Source organism: Mycothermus thermophilus (genome assembly GCF_041956435.1).
Source record: "Mycothermus thermophilus strain CBS 625.91 unplaced genomic scaffold VTJ04scaffold_1, whole genome shotgun sequence".
Lineage (NCBI taxonomy): Eukaryota > Fungi > Ascomycota > Sordariomycetes > Sordariales > Chaetomiaceae > Mycothermus > Mycothermus thermophilus.
In genome coordinates, this window is record NW_027191427.1 from 3,623,837 (window position 1) to 3,641,916 (window position 18,080).

General features: G+C 53.9%; 6 protein-coding genes across 6 annotated transcripts; 4 read left to right on the top strand and 2 right to left on the bottom strand.

The window, feature by feature from the left end:
• Positions 1-81: 81 nt before the first annotated feature.
• Positions 82-1,003, top strand: VTJ04DRAFT_1339 (uncharacterized protein; the record flags this gene model as incomplete). The annotated part of the gene is made up of 3 exons (XM_069359015.1): positions 82-252; positions 485-716; positions 813-1,003. 3 exons carry the CDS (start codon positions 82-84, stop codon positions 1,001-1,003), a joined length of 594 nt encoding a protein of 197 aa, XP_069223947.1.
• A 712-nt stretch (positions 1,004-1,715) lies between these two features.
• On the top strand, positions 1,716-3,380 carry VTJ04DRAFT_1340 (uncharacterized protein; the record flags this gene model as incomplete). Its single annotated transcript, XM_069359017.1, has 1 exon — positions 1,716-3,380. One exon carries the CDS (start codon positions 1,716-1,718, stop codon positions 3,378-3,380), a length of 1,665 nt encoding a protein of 554 aa, XP_069223948.1.
• Positions 3,381-3,486: 106 nt separating this feature from the next.
• Positions 3,487-4,485, bottom strand: VTJ04DRAFT_1341 (uncharacterized protein; the record flags this gene model as incomplete). The annotated part of the gene is made up of 1 exon (XM_069359018.1): positions 3,487-4,485. One exon carries the CDS (start codon positions 4,483-4,485, stop codon positions 3,487-3,489), a length of 999 nt encoding a protein of 332 aa, XP_069223949.1.
• A 1,678-nt stretch (positions 4,486-6,163) lies between these two features.
• Positions 6,164-7,280, top strand: VTJ04DRAFT_1342 (uncharacterized protein; the record flags this gene model as incomplete). Its single annotated transcript, XM_069359019.1, has 3 exons — positions 6,164-6,221; positions 6,295-6,492; positions 6,589-7,280. 3 exons carry the CDS (start codon positions 6,164-6,166, stop codon positions 7,278-7,280), a joined length of 948 nt encoding a protein of 315 aa, XP_069223950.1.
• A 1,921-nt stretch (positions 7,281-9,201) lies between these two features.
• Positions 9,202-9,667, bottom strand: VTJ04DRAFT_1343 (uncharacterized protein; the record flags this gene model as incomplete). Its single annotated transcript, XM_069359020.1, has 3 exons — positions 9,202-9,244; positions 9,309-9,502; positions 9,569-9,667. 3 exons carry the CDS (start codon positions 9,665-9,667, stop codon positions 9,202-9,204), a joined length of 336 nt encoding a protein of 111 aa, XP_069223951.1.
• Positions 9,668-12,069: 2,402 nt separating this feature from the next.
• On the top strand, positions 12,070-17,506 carry VTJ04DRAFT_1344 (uncharacterized protein; the record flags this gene model as incomplete). The annotated part of the gene is made up of 3 exons (XM_069359021.1): positions 12,070-12,558; positions 12,612-15,097; positions 15,232-17,506. The coding sequence occupies 3 exons, from the start codon at positions 12,070-12,072 to the stop codon at positions 17,504-17,506; spliced, it is 5,250 nt and encodes a 1,749-aa protein (XP_069223952.1).
• Positions 17,507-18,080: the final 574 nt, after the last annotated feature.

Consider the following 18,080-nt stretch of genomic DNA (forward strand, 5'->3'; position numbering starts at 1 on the left):
CAGGGTATCGAAATCTGGTACGACCAATATGACCCTGACCTGGAGGAGCTTCGTGAGTCAATCGACACATTCCTCTCCAAGATGAGAGAGCAATTCCCGGATGTCTATCTGGACTTCGACCACGCGGACGGCATGCTCAATACCGAAACTGGGTGGATTTATGGGCCCGCACAGCCCACTGACGTCGCATTGGTGGTAACACCGGAGATGTTCTCGCGGCGCGAAGTGATGAAGATGTATCTAAACAAGGATGTAAGTGGAAAAACGAGCCATTTGGTTGTCGCCACCAGCAAATCACTGGATCGATCCTTGAGAGATATAACACCACAGTGTTAACCGGTGAGTCCTGACAGCACATACGCAAAGTCCTCACCACACGAGACAATAGCACCCGGGAAGCCCTGCAGTTCTTTTTGATCATCTTAATCACACACGAGTTGGCCCATGCGTTTGGGCAATTCTTAAAGGGCTCACCTGACAACAGAACCCAGTTGGCATAGCTCCTGAAGGCACTGAGTGCTGGGACACTAATACCGGCGAGCTGGGCTTTGCCTGGGAGGTGGCAGCTTTTGGAGGCATCGTGGACATGTGGTCTGACCCCCAGTACGGCCCTGACGAACCGGGCATTCTGGTCATGTCTGACCATAGGGGTCATGATGCTCAATATTGGATCGTGCCACCGGGATACATCAGCAAGTTTGTCATGGGCCTACAAGGTAAGTCGGGCCAAGTCCCGGTTCCCTGGGACGGGTGATGGACAAGATTACTCGTCTGAGAATGTCAAGTCGTAAGTAAACTAACGTCTTAATCAGGCCCACCTATCAAAGTCGAGGGACACGCAATGACTTGGATAGAGTTAAAGCGAAAGTTGAACGTGTTAAGGGATGCCACTAATGATGATGAAGGATGGCAATTTGACGCGGCAGGTCTGCGTCGCGGACAAGCCTGCTGGAAGATCAACAGCCTATTTGACTGGACGTCGAGACGTCATTGCAAGCGATAAATTCCTTGCCGGAAAATGCTCTCATCTGGAATGTTACAGGCATTCGGGTCATACCAAAAACAGTGCGCATGGGATTGATTTGGATTGGCGATCGCAGATGTCTTCAAAGGACAAGGACTTTCGAGAGGGGTATGGGTTGAGTTGCCAGCAGGCAGCGAGCTTTATCACTTCTGTTTTCTTGTAAAGCCTTGGATGTAATCATTGAACAGACACAAAGTAGATGTCATGCATTATGCATGTCCTCTCACATCGGCCATTGACCACCCACTGACCGCCCACGCACCAACATATGCCCACAGCGGGAATCGGCCTCCAGATAGTCGGTTAATTAGGTGAGCGCAGGCGCCCCGGATCCAGCGGTCCGGTTCTCGGCCGCAGCTCAACTTGCAACCCCGCTTCTCCGTGTGCTTGACGAGTCATCTCAGGGGCTCGAAAGTGTATTACAAGGTACCAATCCCGAAGGAGGAGGAGGGATCCTTGCCCCAGTTTAGAGATTCCATTCTCCACGTGGGCATTGCCGGCCGGGCCCTTATCAGATGATCTCTAGATCCGACGGTGCCCGAGGTCCCTTGCCCAAAGGTGAAAATAGGTCCTTGAGGTTTAAAACGTGGAACAATCGCAAAATAACTTTCATTCTACAAACTCACATAACATTCCTTTGTTTCTTTGTTCATTCATTTTACTTCAACCACCTCACATCCCTCAGCCCACCATGACCCCCTCCCCAACTCCCATTCTCTTCACCAACGGGCGGATCTTCCTGTCCGGCGTCTCCCCCGGGACCAACGCTGGGCCGCACCGCCCGCCCACGTTTGCCTCGAGCATGCTCATCCGCGGCTCCGAAATCATCCACGTCGGCGCCGAATCCGACGAGCCCATCGCCTCCGTCCTCGCCTCCCCAGAAACCACCACCATCCACGACCTCCAAGGCAAAACCATCCTCCCCGGCTTCATCGACGGGCACATGCACCTCATGCTGCTCGGACAAGCGCTCACCAAGCTCGACCTGGGCAAGTGCACCACCCTAGAAGACATCCGAGAGGCCATCAAAGCCCACGCCGCCGCCCACCCCTCCGCTCCCCGCATCCTCGCACGAGGGTGGATGCATAGCATGACTCCCGCCGGCGCAAAGGCTGTTGATCTCGACGGGCTGGACCCGACGGGCCAGGACCGGCCGGTGCTGGTCGACTCGAAGGATTTGCACTCCACCTGGGCCAACACGGCCGGAATCCGCGAACTCGGCGCCGCTGACTGGCCGGACGTTCCGGGCGGGATCATTGAGCGCGACGCGAAGGGACGGCCGACGGGAGTGTTTAGTGAAGCGGCAAATATCAACTATGTCTGGCCGTTTTTGGCGAGAGTGGCGACGATGGAGGAAAGGGTCGCAGCCATCCGCGCGGCGGTGAAAGCCTATCATGAGGCGGGGTATACGGGGATGATTGACATGGCGATGGACGACGGCTCGTGGGAAGCGCTGAAGGAGTTGAGGAAGAGGGATGGTAACATCCCGATGCGGATTGCTGCGTATTGGTTGATCAAGCCGGCGGATACGGTGGAGGAGTTGCTGACGCAGGTGGACCGCGCTATTGAAGTTGTGAGGAACACGGAGGAGTCTTCGCCGGATTGTCGCGTCATGGGTGTCAAAGTGATTTGCGACGGGATTGTGGATGCGTGCACGGCGGGCTTGTCGGAGCCGTATGCCCACGACGGACGGTCCGTGGTGCCGCTTTGGACAGAGGAACATCTGGTTCCCGTGGTGAAGCGCGCGGATGAGGCGGGTTTGCAGATCGCTCTGCACGCCATTGGCGATGCGACGGTGAAGCTAGTGACGGACGTGCTGACAGCCCACGCCAACCCTGCTCGGCGGCCGCGGGTTGAACATCTGGAGGTTACGACGCCGGAGGATGTGGAGAGGCTAGGAAAGGCAGGCATCACGGCGTCTGTTCAGCCTGTCCACGCCGACCCGGCCATTCTCAAGGCGTGGCCGCGGCTACTGGGTGAGCACAGGTGCGGAAGAGCCTTTGCATACCGCGAGTTGGCAGACAAGGGGTCACCCATTGCTCTGGGAAGTGATGCGCCAACGGCGCCGCATACGCCGTTCGGGAATGTGTATGTGGGCACGACAAGAAAGTCGTACCGCGACAGGACACTGGAGAATGCCGTCAACCCGCACTTCGCGCTGGGGTTGTACGAGGCAGTGGCAGCGGGAACGGAAGGTGCTGCGTACAGCACGTTTGATGATGGGAGGTTTGGAGTGCTAGCTGCCGGGCGGAAAGCGGACTTTGTTGTGGTTGACATGGACTGGACGAAGGAGTCGTTACCAGAGACCAAGGTGTCGGAGACGTGGTATGACGGTCAGAGAGTGTGGCCGAACTGAGGCTTGATTTTCAGGGGTATCAAAAACAGAAAAAAAGTAATAAAACAGGAACCCGCCAGAATTGTGCGGTCCTCCCTTTCGGGCCTCTGCCCATGCCTCTACCCCTTCAGTTCGGGTAGTACTGCCTTGGCCAGATATTCATAGCCGTCTTGCGACCCGAAGCCAGAGGAAGACCAGCATGAAGAGTCCGGGTATCGCCCGTGCCGTTAGGGAACAGGTTGACCCAGAAGATGGCATTGCCAGCAACCGGCCGGAAAGCAAGTCCACCATCCTCATGCTCTCTCCACAGCGGCGGCGCCAATTCCACCTTCTCCTGAACATCCTCCGGGTTCTCGCCCTCCACGCGCTTCACGGACACCACCTCCCTCTTGCCCTGCCACATCTTCTCCCTCTTCGGGCTCGGACTCATGATCGGCTCCGCATACGGGAAGTACGTCTCGCCTTCGGTGCAATCGTCCTCCAAAATCGCAAAGAAGCTCGCCACGCGGTTCCACCGGCGCGTGTCGTCCGGCCTGGTCGGCCACTGCGGGAACTCGAACCAGTCGTGGTGGAAGTTGAAGTGCTGGCCCTCCTCGTAGCGGACGAGCTGCGGCGCGCCCATCTCGTCCCACCCTTCGCGGATCATGGTGCCCAAGAACGTCCGCGCGCGGCCCAGCACGCATTGCACCGCTGGGTCGTCGCGAGGGAGACCGGCCGAGACAGAGGTGCGGTCGTTGGTGTTGGTGACGCGGCCGTATTTGGCCACGCGGGATGGCGCGAAGCGCGGCTCGGCGGTCTCGAGGAGGGAGGCGATTTCATTGGGGGTGATGAAGTTGTGGATGTAGATGATGAGGGGTTCGAGGGAGACGAGTTCGGTCGTGTAGGAGTGGGTGGTATCGCAGACGAATGGGGTGGGCTCCGTGGTGTTCGAAGCGGGAGCCGTGGTGTTCACAGTGATGGCGGACTTGAGGAATGGGAGTGTGAATGCGTTCTCTGGCAAGGGGAGTTTGCTGACAAGAGATGTGAGAGGCGTGGTGGAGAGCTGGGAAAGATGAGGCAAACCCAGACCAAGGAGAAGCCCTCCGGCCCAGATGCCAGCGGCCTTCGCCACTCCAGAAGCTGTCATACTGGCGTGTTTCTTTCAATCCCCCACGAGAGATGTCGGCGTCGAGACGTGGTGAGAGTTTCGGGTGCGCCTCTGAACACCCGAGAAACAAAGCGCAAACATCGCCCGTAAGAAGAGCGGGAATCCATCATTATGTACTACCCTACGCATTGTCTTTTTTAATGTCACAACGCGCCGTCAATGGCCTGATGCGGATCTGTTATGCACAGCCAGGAGCGTAGTCCTCCGAGAGAGGAAATTACCCAGACGGGCTTGGTTGGTAGATCGATGGGCATGCCGGAGTTATGGAGCGTCCCTCCTCGCCCGATCGGTGCATTTTGCGGAGGAGAAAGGAAAAAACGGTTGGAGAATTCATGGTCTGGGCCCGGAAGACGGTGTCGGAATGTAACTGTGCTAGGTATGGGCGCTTCTCCAGCAGAGATGCGCTGCATGTGAGGTGTGGATGGTTGCAAAGAGACGGCCGTTGACAAGAAAGCCAAGCCGGCTAATCGTCCGCGCATCCGTTTCTTGTCGGTGCTTGTCCCGCTTCTTGTCGTTGCTTTGCTGGCTTCTTGTCGCTGCTTGTCGCGTCTTGTCGTAGCTTGTTCGTTCTTAACTTTTCTTGACTCTTTCTTGTCATTCTTGTCATCCGCTCCAAGGTTCACGTTCGTGTCGTCTTCGCTCAACACTCTCCGAGAAGCCGGGTTTGGGATTCTCACGGCCGCTCAACCGGGGTTGTGCTGCTTGGCAGCCGTGATCAACCTGGTTTTCGAAATCCGTCTGCTTGGATCAGGCGACGCTGGCACGGCACGGTTCGAGTGTTGCTTTGGCCATACCGTAGTGGATATTACCCCAGTATTCGCTTTGTTCCGTGTGTAAATTGGGAATTGATCGTGGCAATGTGCAGTGGTGCAGACGGCAGGTATTAGCGCTTGCTGAAGACGTCGGGTAAACTTGGGATTAAATTAGGGGTGACGAAACAGTGTCCCAACAGTGCCGTGGACGGTTCCCAGTAATGCCGGAGCCACTAGAACGTCAGTTTGGAATCGGCGATCTCTTCCATCCATAGCAACAAACCAGCACCTACCCATGAGGAAGAAAGCCGACGTGAACAAACTTGTCTGCTTGAACCATGCCAAAGGCCGGCTTGATTATTCCGGGGCCCACCGGTGCCGACTCGGCAAAGTGGGGCCCGGTACCCCCGGCGCCCCGACTGCCGCAACCTCTATTGGTATTTACTGCGGAGCAGAGTTGTGTTTTCGTCAACCCTTGAAGAGTTGTCGCCGATCATTTCTATTCCAAGGTAAGGTGCAGTGCTAGAGTACCGACGTATTGGTCGTGGGTTTTCTGATTGTTTTGAACTCCAGCCTCGCGATGACTCCCGATTTGCGCAGCGAGGCTGAGCGCAAGGGGGCTTGACAACACAGGCAAGCGGTAGGCAGATCAGAGGCAGAACGCCCAGGCTGCCCAGGCTGCCCAGGCCAGGGGTGGGATGGCAATACGAGCAGTTGTTGAGTTGGATCAAACATAAACTAGGTATGTACATCCCTTACCAGGCCAATCATTATTGCATTTTTCACGTCTTTTTTCCACACTGCGTTTCGTCGCTCGCCGCCTCTTCACTTGATGCCAGAGCTTCAACCTGTCCTTCGCGGTCCCTCGTGACTAGGATTGTCGACCACGGATCTACAACCTGGCCATGGCTAACTCAGTAATCACGAACTGTTTGGCTTGGTTCACTCTCCTCTTGAACATTTGTAAGTGGATCGAGAATTCGGGGTCAATCACCTCTCATCGCTGACAGCGAATATTATTGATTGCCCGAATCAGCACTATGGCCAGCCAACGTGGTGCTTCTTCTCAGTTGCCAATCGCCTTCACTGAATGGCATTGGACTTTACTACATCGATGTTCACGACCTGACAACGCGCCTGGAGGCTGCGGCACGGGAGTTCAATCCTGCATATAATTCCAGTCTCAGTGGTTCCGAGCGCCTGCTGCCGACATACTGGCACTTTGGCATCAGTGGTAAGCCACCCCATCCATGATTTAAAGCTTTGCTTCTCGTATATACTTGCGAAGGAATGCATCGGACCTGACCACTTGTGCCGGCGCTACGAAAAGGGATATGCGATATTTTCGACACGACGGGCGAAGTCTATTGTCGTAGCGCCTTTTGTCCAGACCTTAATATCATAAGCCTGGTCCGACACTCACTTCGTGACGCCATCGGCCGGCTCCCCGGTCCCGACAACAACACAAACAGCAATAGCGCAACGAGATCTATGAACGAAGAGCTCTTCACTAACGCTGTCTCCTCTTGGAGAAGTTGCCTCGGCAGTATCCCCGACAATCACATTCCGAGCAAGGCATCCAACACATTTGTGATAATATTCGCTGTATCTACAATAATCCATATATTCACGGATATCTGCACCCTTCTAAAATTCCGCTACGCTCTCATCACGTCTGGCCTCGGCACCACCGCATCCTTAACTGCACTAATCGCTTTCGTGGTGTTTTCGAAGAATACTCGCCAGACAGGGGCTAGAGGTGGTTATTTCGATGCCGACAGCATAGTTCTTCTGGTTCTTGTCCCAGGTCTTGTTGTCCGTTTGGTTTTCGCTCTCCTTGGAGGGGCGTTGTGGTCGGATTTACGCAAGGAAAAGCTCGCTGAAGCCCAGATGCCGCCAGCAGAGGACAACCCGAAGCACCCCACAGAAACGACGGCAGAGCCGGGCGGTACTACGACCAGGGAGAACTCGGTGGAGGTTGTTGGGACAATCGATGCTCCGCGGACATACTATGGGCCATGATGAGCATACCGAGATTGTAACATTGTTGTATATACTAGTAATACAGGACATTTCCATCTTGAACATGTGCAAAATGCAACAGGTCATTGAGTCGTGAAGTAGTGATGATGCTGTGTTTGGTTCTACTTATACCCTGCTCTCTGATCACGCTGGCTGAACTGAAGGAAGCCTGACGGCACTAGCAAGCCACTAACTACCTAGCTTAGACAGATTAGAGGAGGCAGTTACCTTCGCTAACCAGTCTATTAGGAGCCAGAAAAAACGCCTGTGCTGCGGCCCCAAAAAACAGGGGTTGGAGGGCTTTGTTGCTGGACCATGCAGGTTGAAGGCTTACCACTCCAGTGGGTCCAACAGTTATATTCTGCTCAAGAACTGCACACACCCCACACACATGTCGTGGATCGACCGCTTAATACGCTCGACTCTTAGTAAAGTCCAGGACTCCGAGGTACATCTTATGCAGCGTACAACCACTTGACATTCCATCTATCCTGTGATTTATGTTGTCGACCACGAATCTAAGGCAGCATGCTATTATTTTGCATCGTTATCCTGATATATCTCGGTGAGTTTCCAGAATACTGATCATCTTGGGGCCATTTATCCAACTTAGTCAACACCAAATCACTAACTCAGTGCCTCCTGTGTAGCACTTTTGCCGACTGACGTCGTGCTTCTCCTGAGTTGTCAATCTCCGGCAATGAGTGGGATATCCCTTCACCAAATCTATGTGCACAACCTCACCAAACACCTGGAAGCCGCAGCGCGGGAAGCCAACCCGGAATATAATTCCAGTCTGAACGACTGGCCCGAGCTGCTGCCAATATACTGGCGGTTTGGTATAAGTGGTAAGTCGCCTGTTTATCCTTGACGTAAGCCGGCATCCTACTACTATCTGGCATTGCACCAATAAAGCTGGAGTCGAATAACGTACATTGTGGCGCCCACGCTAACAATTCACTCTCTGGTATGTAAAGGAATTTGCGACGTATTTGAGACGACAGGTGAGGTGTATTGTCGTCGGCGCTTTTGCCCGAACCACGATATAATGACGGTCGTCCAAGACTCACTTAGCCACACCCTCGCCCGCCTTTCTTCTTCCGAGCGCGACACAATCAGCAACGGAACAGTCCCAATATCTAGAGAGACTGAGCTTTCCATTCTCTCCTCCTGGCAATATGCCCTTGAGAGCATCCCCCCTGATCAACATCCCAAAAAGGTAGCCAATACGCTGGCTATCATCATCGCCGTATGTACTATAATCAACGCCGTAACGGACGTCTGGCCATTTTTGAACCGATGGGCTTTCTTCGCGTTCGGCCTCAGTTTCGTGGCGTCGCTGATAGCGTTTGTGTGCATTAGCGTGTTACCTTCTAAAACGATTATCCAAATTGCGGCGACTACAGATTCAGGATTTCATGTATTGTTTTTGGGTGTCTTTGTCCGCCTGGGCTTCTTTATTATTGGAGCAGGAGGGTGGTTGCTTTCACGTAAGGAGAGACGAAATGCGGGAGTGAACGCGCCACCGGCTAGCAGGAATCCTGACCGACCTCGAGAGATAGAACTGTCTACAGGCGTTGCTGAGACTGTTTCCGCGGCGAACCAATCTGAGGTCATTGGAACGATCGATGCCCCGCCAGGTCACGCACCAAGATGAAAACGATAACTTTGTAACCAGACGCAACGGAGGCACTCAAGTCAAGAATATTTACGAGACAGTCATGTCATGAGAATATATACATCATCTGATTCATTCCAGCTTGACTTTTTCGCCACCCTTTTGCCATCCCAATCCGTGGCATTCAGAACGAATCACGCCCTCAACATCTCAACTTTCATGCCTCCTCGTCCTCCTCCTCCTCCTCCTCCCAGCAACCAGCTCCATGGCGGACGTACACCGAACCCCTCGACGACGGTTCGTTTAGTAGCAGCACTGGACGTTGGAAGGACCAGGGCAGCGGCCACTACAACCCATCATGTCAGCTCCATCACTCTCAAGACAAAAAAAGACCGCAACAGAATACTTACGCCTGGTTGTGGCCAGGGCCACGAGAGCCGATGCACCTATCGACCGTGGTGCAGAGACCACCAAGGCCGGTGGTGGTTGTGCAGCTGCGTCTGATGCAGCAACGGTTGTTGGAGCCTCCAGGGCAGCGGTCCGCCACCCAGTAGCCCATGTTCTGGATGCAAGTGTTGGGGTTTCCGCAAGTACCGTAGACATTCTGGAGAGACGTTGTTAACCCTCATGGACGGCGATCATCATGAGTCCCGATGGGGATGATACTTACGCCGTACTTGGCGCCGTCCCAGTAGTAGCAGGACTCGCCCGCCGCGAGGACGGACGGCAGGGCGAAGAGGGAAAGACCGAAAGCGATGGTGAGCTTCATGATGAGCGTCGCGGTCCGTGCAAAACCGTTGGTTGATGACTTCTCAAGGTCGCAAAGTCTAGTCAAGATCGAGGCCTTACATACTTGTCAAAGGGGCAAGATTCAAGCAAGATACACCGCCAAGTTGACTTCCAACATCCATTTCCCCGGATCCAAGTGCGTCACCGAGACACCTGTCTTGGGGCGACATTTAATATACGCTGCGCAGGAACAACCTGACTATGCTTTCTTCAATGGACCTATCCACGTCAATTCTGCGCCCACTAACGGGATGTTGTGTGTGTCGTTGTAACTGAAGGTTGAATGTCTGGTGATTGATGTGACTTCGGAGAGGGGTGCCGAGACGTCTGCCACCCGGGTAATACCTGGTAGCGAGACACTTCACTCTATTATGCAGGGATGGGTCAACTCAACTTTTGGCCGGGCTTACCATCTAAACAAGCTTCCAAGCCAGTTATCAGCTGACATGAAGTTGGAAGGCAGGAGACTCGAGCTGGTGTCCTTGGTATTCTCATCAGACATGGCGCTAGGAAACTTGCATTGCGCGTATCGCCGCCCGCACGTATAAGGTCAATCAGGTAATTCTTGCGAAAGCTACCGTAGTCTGTGAGGACAAGGGGAGAGTAGCTTAATGATTGACTTCATGCAGGAGAGGGGGAAGTGATGTTGTAATGGTCATGGTCCCTGACAACATGGGTTCATCAAGACACAGCCCCTTGGCTGTTACCGCAGGTATATTTAGGCATTACTACAGTATACATATCGCCAAGAAAGTGTCTAGGGAGTTGTCTGAACATGAGAGGGCCGGTTAAGAGAAGAGATATGCAAAACACACGGAGCGTACGGAGCTAGTAGTATGCGAGACGAAAAGGGGTGGGGTTTTCATCAAGATTTTCATCATCAGATATGGCCCATGACGGCGCTGGTCTTTGAGGGGTCTGGAGTATCCTTGGGCTTTGGCGTGAATCGAGACCCGTTGATGAACATGTTGATGTCTCGATTTTATAGATGAGTGTTCGTTCTCAGCTTACAGACGCAAGGTGGACAGGTTTTAGAAAGCATGGATGACGTCGCACGTGGGCGGTTTGTGATTATAAGTTTGAAGTTCAGGAACAGGTTTTGCAAACATCATCTTGGTCCTTGCAGGGAGAGAAGACTTGTCTCATTGTTCCAATCAAGTTCTGCCATTACTCAGCTTTGTATTCGTCAAGAACATCGAGGACGCACATCACACGGCGAAACGATGGGTCTTGAGTCATTTCGAAGATATCCCATAGCATGGCCAAAGCTTCGTGAACGGTGCCTCTGAGGTCTCTGAGCATCGGTTTAGCGTACTACTGAAGATCTGAGGCCAGTTCTTGATCAATTGATGGATAGTGGCTTCGAGAAATGCAATAGGCGTTCGTCTGGTGCCACCCCTGTCGCTGAAGAAACAAAATTGACAGATTGGTAGTTTTCTCTCTTGAAGTATTACTGCAGGAGAGCTTTGCGAGAACTGTTTTGCCCATGCCCGGAGAACTGCTAATCCAGAGAGAGCGTGGAGAAAGTGTAAGTGCCAAACCTAATGCTAGAACTGCTGTCATGCCCTCCAAACCGTCAGCTTGACCTTACAGGTTTGCTTGCTCCTCTACGGGGTGCCGCATTCAACCTGCTCTCCCACCTTCAACCCTCCTCTAGCTTCGACCCTCTCTTTAATCCTCTGTCTTGCCTTCCACCGTTCTGTCGTTACAGCCTCAACCCTGTCACTTCCATTTTGACGCTCTTACCGTACCTTCTTGGCTTTCATTTAGTCTCTGGCATTCGATTTTCGCGAGCTGCAGCGATTTTCTTTCCCCCAGGGGCTGCGCCCCCCTGGAGCCCTGTTTTGCATGCGGCGCTTTTGTCCGAGGCGCCACACTTCAGCCACTGAACCCACGCCTCTTTCCACTGGACCATCTCAAATTGAAGTTCTTGTCCCAAAGCGGCCGACGTTCCAACGCTCAGATCACCACGAAACTACGATGTCGATGAACAGAGATCGATATTCAGAACCCACGAGATCAGCGCTTTCAAATGACACCACATACATTATGTCAAACGGTTTCTGGCCATTTCAATACGTCTTGAAGAGGAAACCAACACCGTTCCATCCTCGTAAGCATAATTAACTGGCCAATCCGATGACACCACTCGCCAGGATATAGAGATGCGGCTGAGGGGGACGGTCAGTTGCGGAGATAATGCGCGAGGCAGATGCATGGAGCGACGGGACTGGCTGTCGGCAATCTGGAGGGCGGGGTATGTACACCTACAGGACTCGAGGCTCTTGTCTGCCTCGGGTGAAACTCCCCTCTTCAATCCTCCAGACGACTTCGTGTTCTGGTCTCAGGCCTGGCAGGCACTTATCCGTCTCAGCCTCGGCCATGAAGTCAGGACCGTCGGCCAGGCCCTGGAGGCCATTCTCGGGAGCATCGTCATCGATCCCATCCCCTGACAAGTCACGTTTCTCGCTGCCATTCAAGCGCGCAAAGAAGTCCCCTCCAGAAACTGCTGGGGAAGGTTCAGAAGCACCTCTTAAGGATGCTTCCAAAGTCTCGCCGCCATATGAGAATCGCATAGGCCTGATCCCTCTCTACACCCCGAACCCGGAAGAACACCCGACCGTGGCGGACCTCGTCTTCGTTCACGGCTTGAATGGAGGCTCTTTCAGCACCTGGAGCAAAGGTGGCGATCCGGATTGCTACTGGCCACGACAATGGCTCCCGTGCGAAGATGGCTTTCAAGATGTGCGCATTCACGCCTTCGGATACCCGGCTGCCGCCACCCGTGAGTCGGTACTCAATATCCGGGATATGGCTCAGTCTCTGTTGGCTGCTCTCCACGACTCGCCGTTGTTGAATGATGGAAAGAAGGTGAACTGAAAATGGCCTCGCCCAACGCAATGGCAGTCGGCTGACCCGATCAGGTACCTCTGATATTTATTGCACATAGCATGGGTGGTCTTGTGGTGAAGCAGGCCTATCTCCTGGGACACCGAGAGCCGACCTTCCAATCTGTCGTCGACCGTATCTGCGCCATGTTCTTTCTGGGTACTCCTCACCAGGGGGCCACCATCGCACAGACTCTGTCTCGTCTGACTGCTGCGATCGGCACACGTCCCTTCGTCGACGAGCTCTTTCCCGAATCCCCCCTGATCCAGTCCCTGACTGAGGACTTTCCTCGCCTCTGCGGCAACCTCCAACTTTTTTCCTTTTTTGAGACGCAGCCCATGCTGGTTGGCTTCCGCCGGATGCTCATTGTCGACAAGTCGAGCGCCGTCATGAACCTCACTAACGAACGCCGAACCTTGCTCGACGCAAATCACCGCAACATAGCAATGTACTCTACGAAAGACGACCCGTCCTACGTGACTGTCCGGAACGCTCTAGGGACCGTTATCGTGGCCCAAAGAGCATTCCCCCGCACCAGTACCGATACCCCCGCTACAGTTCCGACAGATGTCGTGCCACAACCTCCATCCCCACCGCTTGTAACCATCTCCCCGGAAGATCGGGCTGCCCTCCGTCAGTTTCTAGGAATATCGCGCGATCCCGAGAACGACCTCAGGATGCACCAATTTGTGAAGCTTCGCGGGTCCTGTGAGTGGCTGGCCACCCGGGAGTGTTATCAGGCGTGGATCTCCTCCCAGTGCCCATCCTTCGTTTGGCTGCAGGGCCGGCCAGGCGCTGGAAAGAGCGTGCTGTCTGCTCATATTATTGATCAGTTATTACACACACAAGGTCTCGATTGTTGTTTCTTCTTCTTTCAGGCCCGCGATAGCCTTAAGTCCTCGGTCAACCATTGCTTGCAATCCATGGCATTCCAGATGGCGATGCGGCACCCTAGCGTCCTCGACAAGCTCAAGTCTATCATGGCTGATCATAGCGATGCCTCCGCAAACGGTTTCGGATCATACTCCATATGGCATAAGGTCTTCCTCTCCGGGATCTTGGACGTTGTGCTCACCAAACGGCAATACTGGGTCATTGATGCCATGGATGAGTGCAATAAGCCAGGCGAGATGGCAACGTATTTAGTCTGGATCCAAGGTCGCTGGCCGCTATCGGTCCTCATCACCTCTCGAGATCCTCCAGACCTCCACCGACATAGCGCTAAAGCAAGAATCCAAAGCTACGTGCTTTCTGAGGAGGATAACTTTCAGGATATCAGTCTTTTACTAGACGAAAACCGCGAATCCCTGCCGTGCCCTGCATCGGAAAACTGGCCAAGCCGAGAGGCTCTCACCTCGCAGATTCTTAAGCGCTCTAATGGCTGCTTCCTATGGGCCTCTCTTGTGTGTTCCGAGCTTCGCCAAGCAACGACGGACAGTGAGATCACCGCCGTTATGAACAGCACGCCGTCCGATATGGACGCTTTGTACTCTGATATCCTCTCTAGAATGGAGAAGGCGCGGTTTGGGCTGGAGACAACAAAGGCTATTCTTGCGTGGGTTACTTACGCCTTCCGACCTCTCCATCTGGCAGAGCTTCAGGCAGCCATTGAGTTGGATCTTGGAGACAAGGTGTCCGCTATCCGCCGTGTTATCGAGACACATTGCAGCAGTCTTTTGTATGTTGACCAATACGATAAGGTCCAGCTCGTGCACTTAACAGTACGCGAGTTTCTCACCCGTCGCGAAACCAAGTCGACCTTTGTCGTGGGTGAGTCAGACGGACACCGCCGCCTGGCTGCTGTGTGCCTCCAACTTCTCTGCCAGGCCCAGCCCAGGAAGCACGAGTTGACTTCTGGAACTTCTCCCCTTCACGATTATGCGTCCACATTTTGTTTTCGACACTTCGACTCCGTGGTTGCGGACTGCCACGATATGGTTCCCCTCCTGGAGCAGTTCTTGGGCACCACTTGTGTCCTCCATTGGATCGAGCAAGTTGCCACCAACGGGAATCTCCGGGTTGTCTACCAGGCTGGCAAAACACTCCAAGCAATTCACAGACACGCAACACCGGTTTCGTCTCAGGACATCGGTCATACATCACGGCGTATTTCAGTTCGGAACCTACTTGAAAGCTGGGGTGACGACTTGCCCCGCTTGATTCTCCAGTTTGGTCGACGGTTGAAAGAGTCGTCTCGGGCAATTCATCAACACATCGCCCCCCTATGTCCAACCAACTCGGCCATTCGACGACAGTTTTACAAGCCATCTCGAGGCCTCTTTGTCACTGGTCTCGTCAATGAGGACTGGGATGATTGCCTTGCCGCGATATATCTCCCCGACGCCACCACTTTTGCCACCGGGCGAGGCTGCTTTGCTGTTGCCTCGTATCACTTCATACAAAGCCATCAAAAGATCACCATTTACGATGACGAAGTCCTTCAGGAACAAATCCTCTTCACGAGCGACAATATCTCCAACGGTGACCCTCCCAGACTCTTGGAGTTTTCGAATGACGGACGGTACCTCGCCGTGGGTTACCTCTTTACTGTGCGCATTTTCTCGGTATCAGACGGGCTGGAGCTGTCGTCATTCGACCTTTCAGGCCCATGCAAGTGTCTGTCTTTTCATGAACACGACACGCGCCTGCTCGTAGGTACAGCGGATTACCGGCTGGTGGAGTGGGATCTGAGTTCAACACCTGTGTCAGGGATCTGTCGATATCCTGGGCATCTTATGCGCCTGGGGAACATTGCAATATCGGCGCGACGACTATCTCGCTGAGCCCTTGCAACACCCTGCTTGCTTTTTTCAACAGGCACCACGGTCTGGTCATTTGGGACCGGGCGGAGTGGAACCTACACAGTATCTACACGCCTGATACCCTCCAAGAATGGGTCTCAAACTTATGGTGGCTCTATGTGGTCTTGACATTTGGCCGCGGACGCAACAGGCATTTACTCGCCGTCCTTCCTCTTGACAGTGACTGCATAGTTCTGGTCGACCTCAACGAACATAAAGCCCTCGCCACTGCCGACTCCATCAGATCCCGCTTCGCTTCCGAGAAGCCATGCTTTACCTCTGCAGCCTCAAGCCATAATGGCGAGGTTCTGGGTGTTTTTGACGGGTATTCGCGCGCGTATCTTTTCGACTTCGCAACTCTACGCCTGATCTGGATATCTGAGCTCGACTGGGCGAACCTCGGCCCGCGATATGGGAGCCTCGCCTTTACCCGTGACGACCTCCGTGTTATTTGCGCTCTAGACCAGAGACTTTGTATCGTGGAACCCCGCATTCTTCGTGACCGCGTCATCCATTCCCATAACACCCCTCCCAAAATGGCCGCAGAGTTTGACATCACCAATGCAGCCCGCCAGGAAAATAAGGGGCGCCAAGTCATCGAGTCATCCGTCTATTGCCCAAAACTCAATGTCATCTTCTATGTGGAAATGGGAGGTCCGGTCTTTGCGTGTGACCTTGATGAGCCTGAGTCGCAGCCGTGCTGGTTGTTTGACTGGAAACCTCGCTCCGGATTCAGACAGGTCCTTGCGTGTGATGAGGAAGGAACGATCCTGGTCATGGCGAACGGGTATGACCGAGTCGCCATCTGGGCCATTTCGCGGCAATTAACAACGTCGGATGAGGTGCAAAAGTCGACGTGGAAAGTAGGACAGCCCTTGATCGGAGTGTCCGAAAGAGGCATTCCACGGCCAGATTCGCTGCTCGTCTCGTCTCGCCACCAAAGACTGCTTTGCGCCTCATCGCTCTACACGGTGATACTAATGTCGATACCCCAATGCCATGATGTCGGGGAGCTGGAGACCCAACTTTATGACCAATGTTCCCCATATCAAGAGTGGATCAGCTGTCCTTGCCCGCATCTCGAAGCAGACCTCTTGATTCGGACTCAGTGTAGTCGGCTGGCAATTGACATTTTTGACTGGAGAACACTTAGCCAAGTAGCACGGATCCAGTCTTCGCTGGGGGCCAATTTTGTCTTTACCGGCCTTACGCCCTTCCTGTCCCATCCGCGCTGTTTCGCCGCGTTTATTTCGAGGAAAGCTGAACCAACGAATGACTGGGGTGTTATGGGTCCCCCGATCGACCACTCCGTGGCACTCTGGACATTCGACGACCTCGAGGCGGCTTGTCTTGGCGGGAAGAAGCCTAGGCCTCGATGGCAGATCATCCAGGGTACACAACCTTACTACATCCGCGCCATTGTCGGCATCTTTGGAAATCGCATCGTCGTCTGCACAGAAGGCGGATGGATCGCATCTTTTGAGCTCGTCATGCTCCCATCTACCACCAGCCCCGACACCACCATCCACCCCCCGGAAAAGGAGCAACCCGAGGGTGGCGGGCTAATGGCAGACGAGAGTTCATTCGTACGGCACTTCTTTCTGCCTGACGACCTGGTGGCCGAAATTAAGGCCTTCTACACAAAGCATATCACAATTACCAACCACGGCGACGTCATCGTGCTCGCGCGGCGTGGGCCTGTGGTGTTCAAGAGGGGTCTGGAGATGACTGAGGATGGTACGCCTTTCAAGCCGCAGCAGCGGTTGAAGGGTGAACAGGAAGGGGATTGGAAAGGGGGCTGGACGGGGATGGGGCAAGGAACTCAGGGCCGGCCGCCTGGATTCTCGTCGCAAAAGTGGTTTAAAGAAAGACCATGGGGAGACGTGGAAGAACTACATACCGAGAGGGTGTTGGTCAGGGTGATACAGAATGAAGAGGAGGAAGAAAGGGTGTACGAAGAGGAGAAGGAAGCGGAGGAAGAAGAAGAGGAGAACGAGGAGGGACACGGAAGGGGGTACGAAGAGGAGGAAGAAGAGGAACAAGAACAAAGGCGGCTAAAGGGCAAAGGAAAACAAGACGGCAGGGAGGATACTCAGGCACCTCATCCCTTTTCAAGCTTCCTTCCGTAGCACAGGAATCTGCAGCAAGAAGTAGGTTGTCATCTCCAAGACGATCGAAGTCAATGAGACCCAGGATTATCGGCCATAGCCTCGTGATATGAACCTACGCTCCAGGCCAACTCACCAAGCAACAGGTTGACCCGTCGATATGAAGTACATACAAGAATGTGCATGTGACACTCAAACCCTTCATACCTTCATCCCGTTCTCCTCCACCTTCCTCCCATCTGGTCGTACACAATAACACTAAAAGCCTCACAATCATCCTCATCAACAGGTCGTGCCGCGTCCTCCACATCGGGAGTTAATTGTAATGTGGGGCCGCAAGCGGGGCCGGCATCCGGCATCCAGCATCCGGTCTTCGGGGGCGTTATGGGGCCGGTCGGGTGCGGCACGCTTGGGGATCCGGAACCTAGCGACAGCAACGAAGGGTGAGATATTCATCGACAACTAAGTCTACAAAGTTTTGATGAGAAAACAGCATTGTCTTGGCTTACTGCATCGGCACTGCTATTACACCGGCGATATTAACAGACGAAACGGCAAGATGGATGACGACCTTTTGTCCTGGACGTCGCCCAGA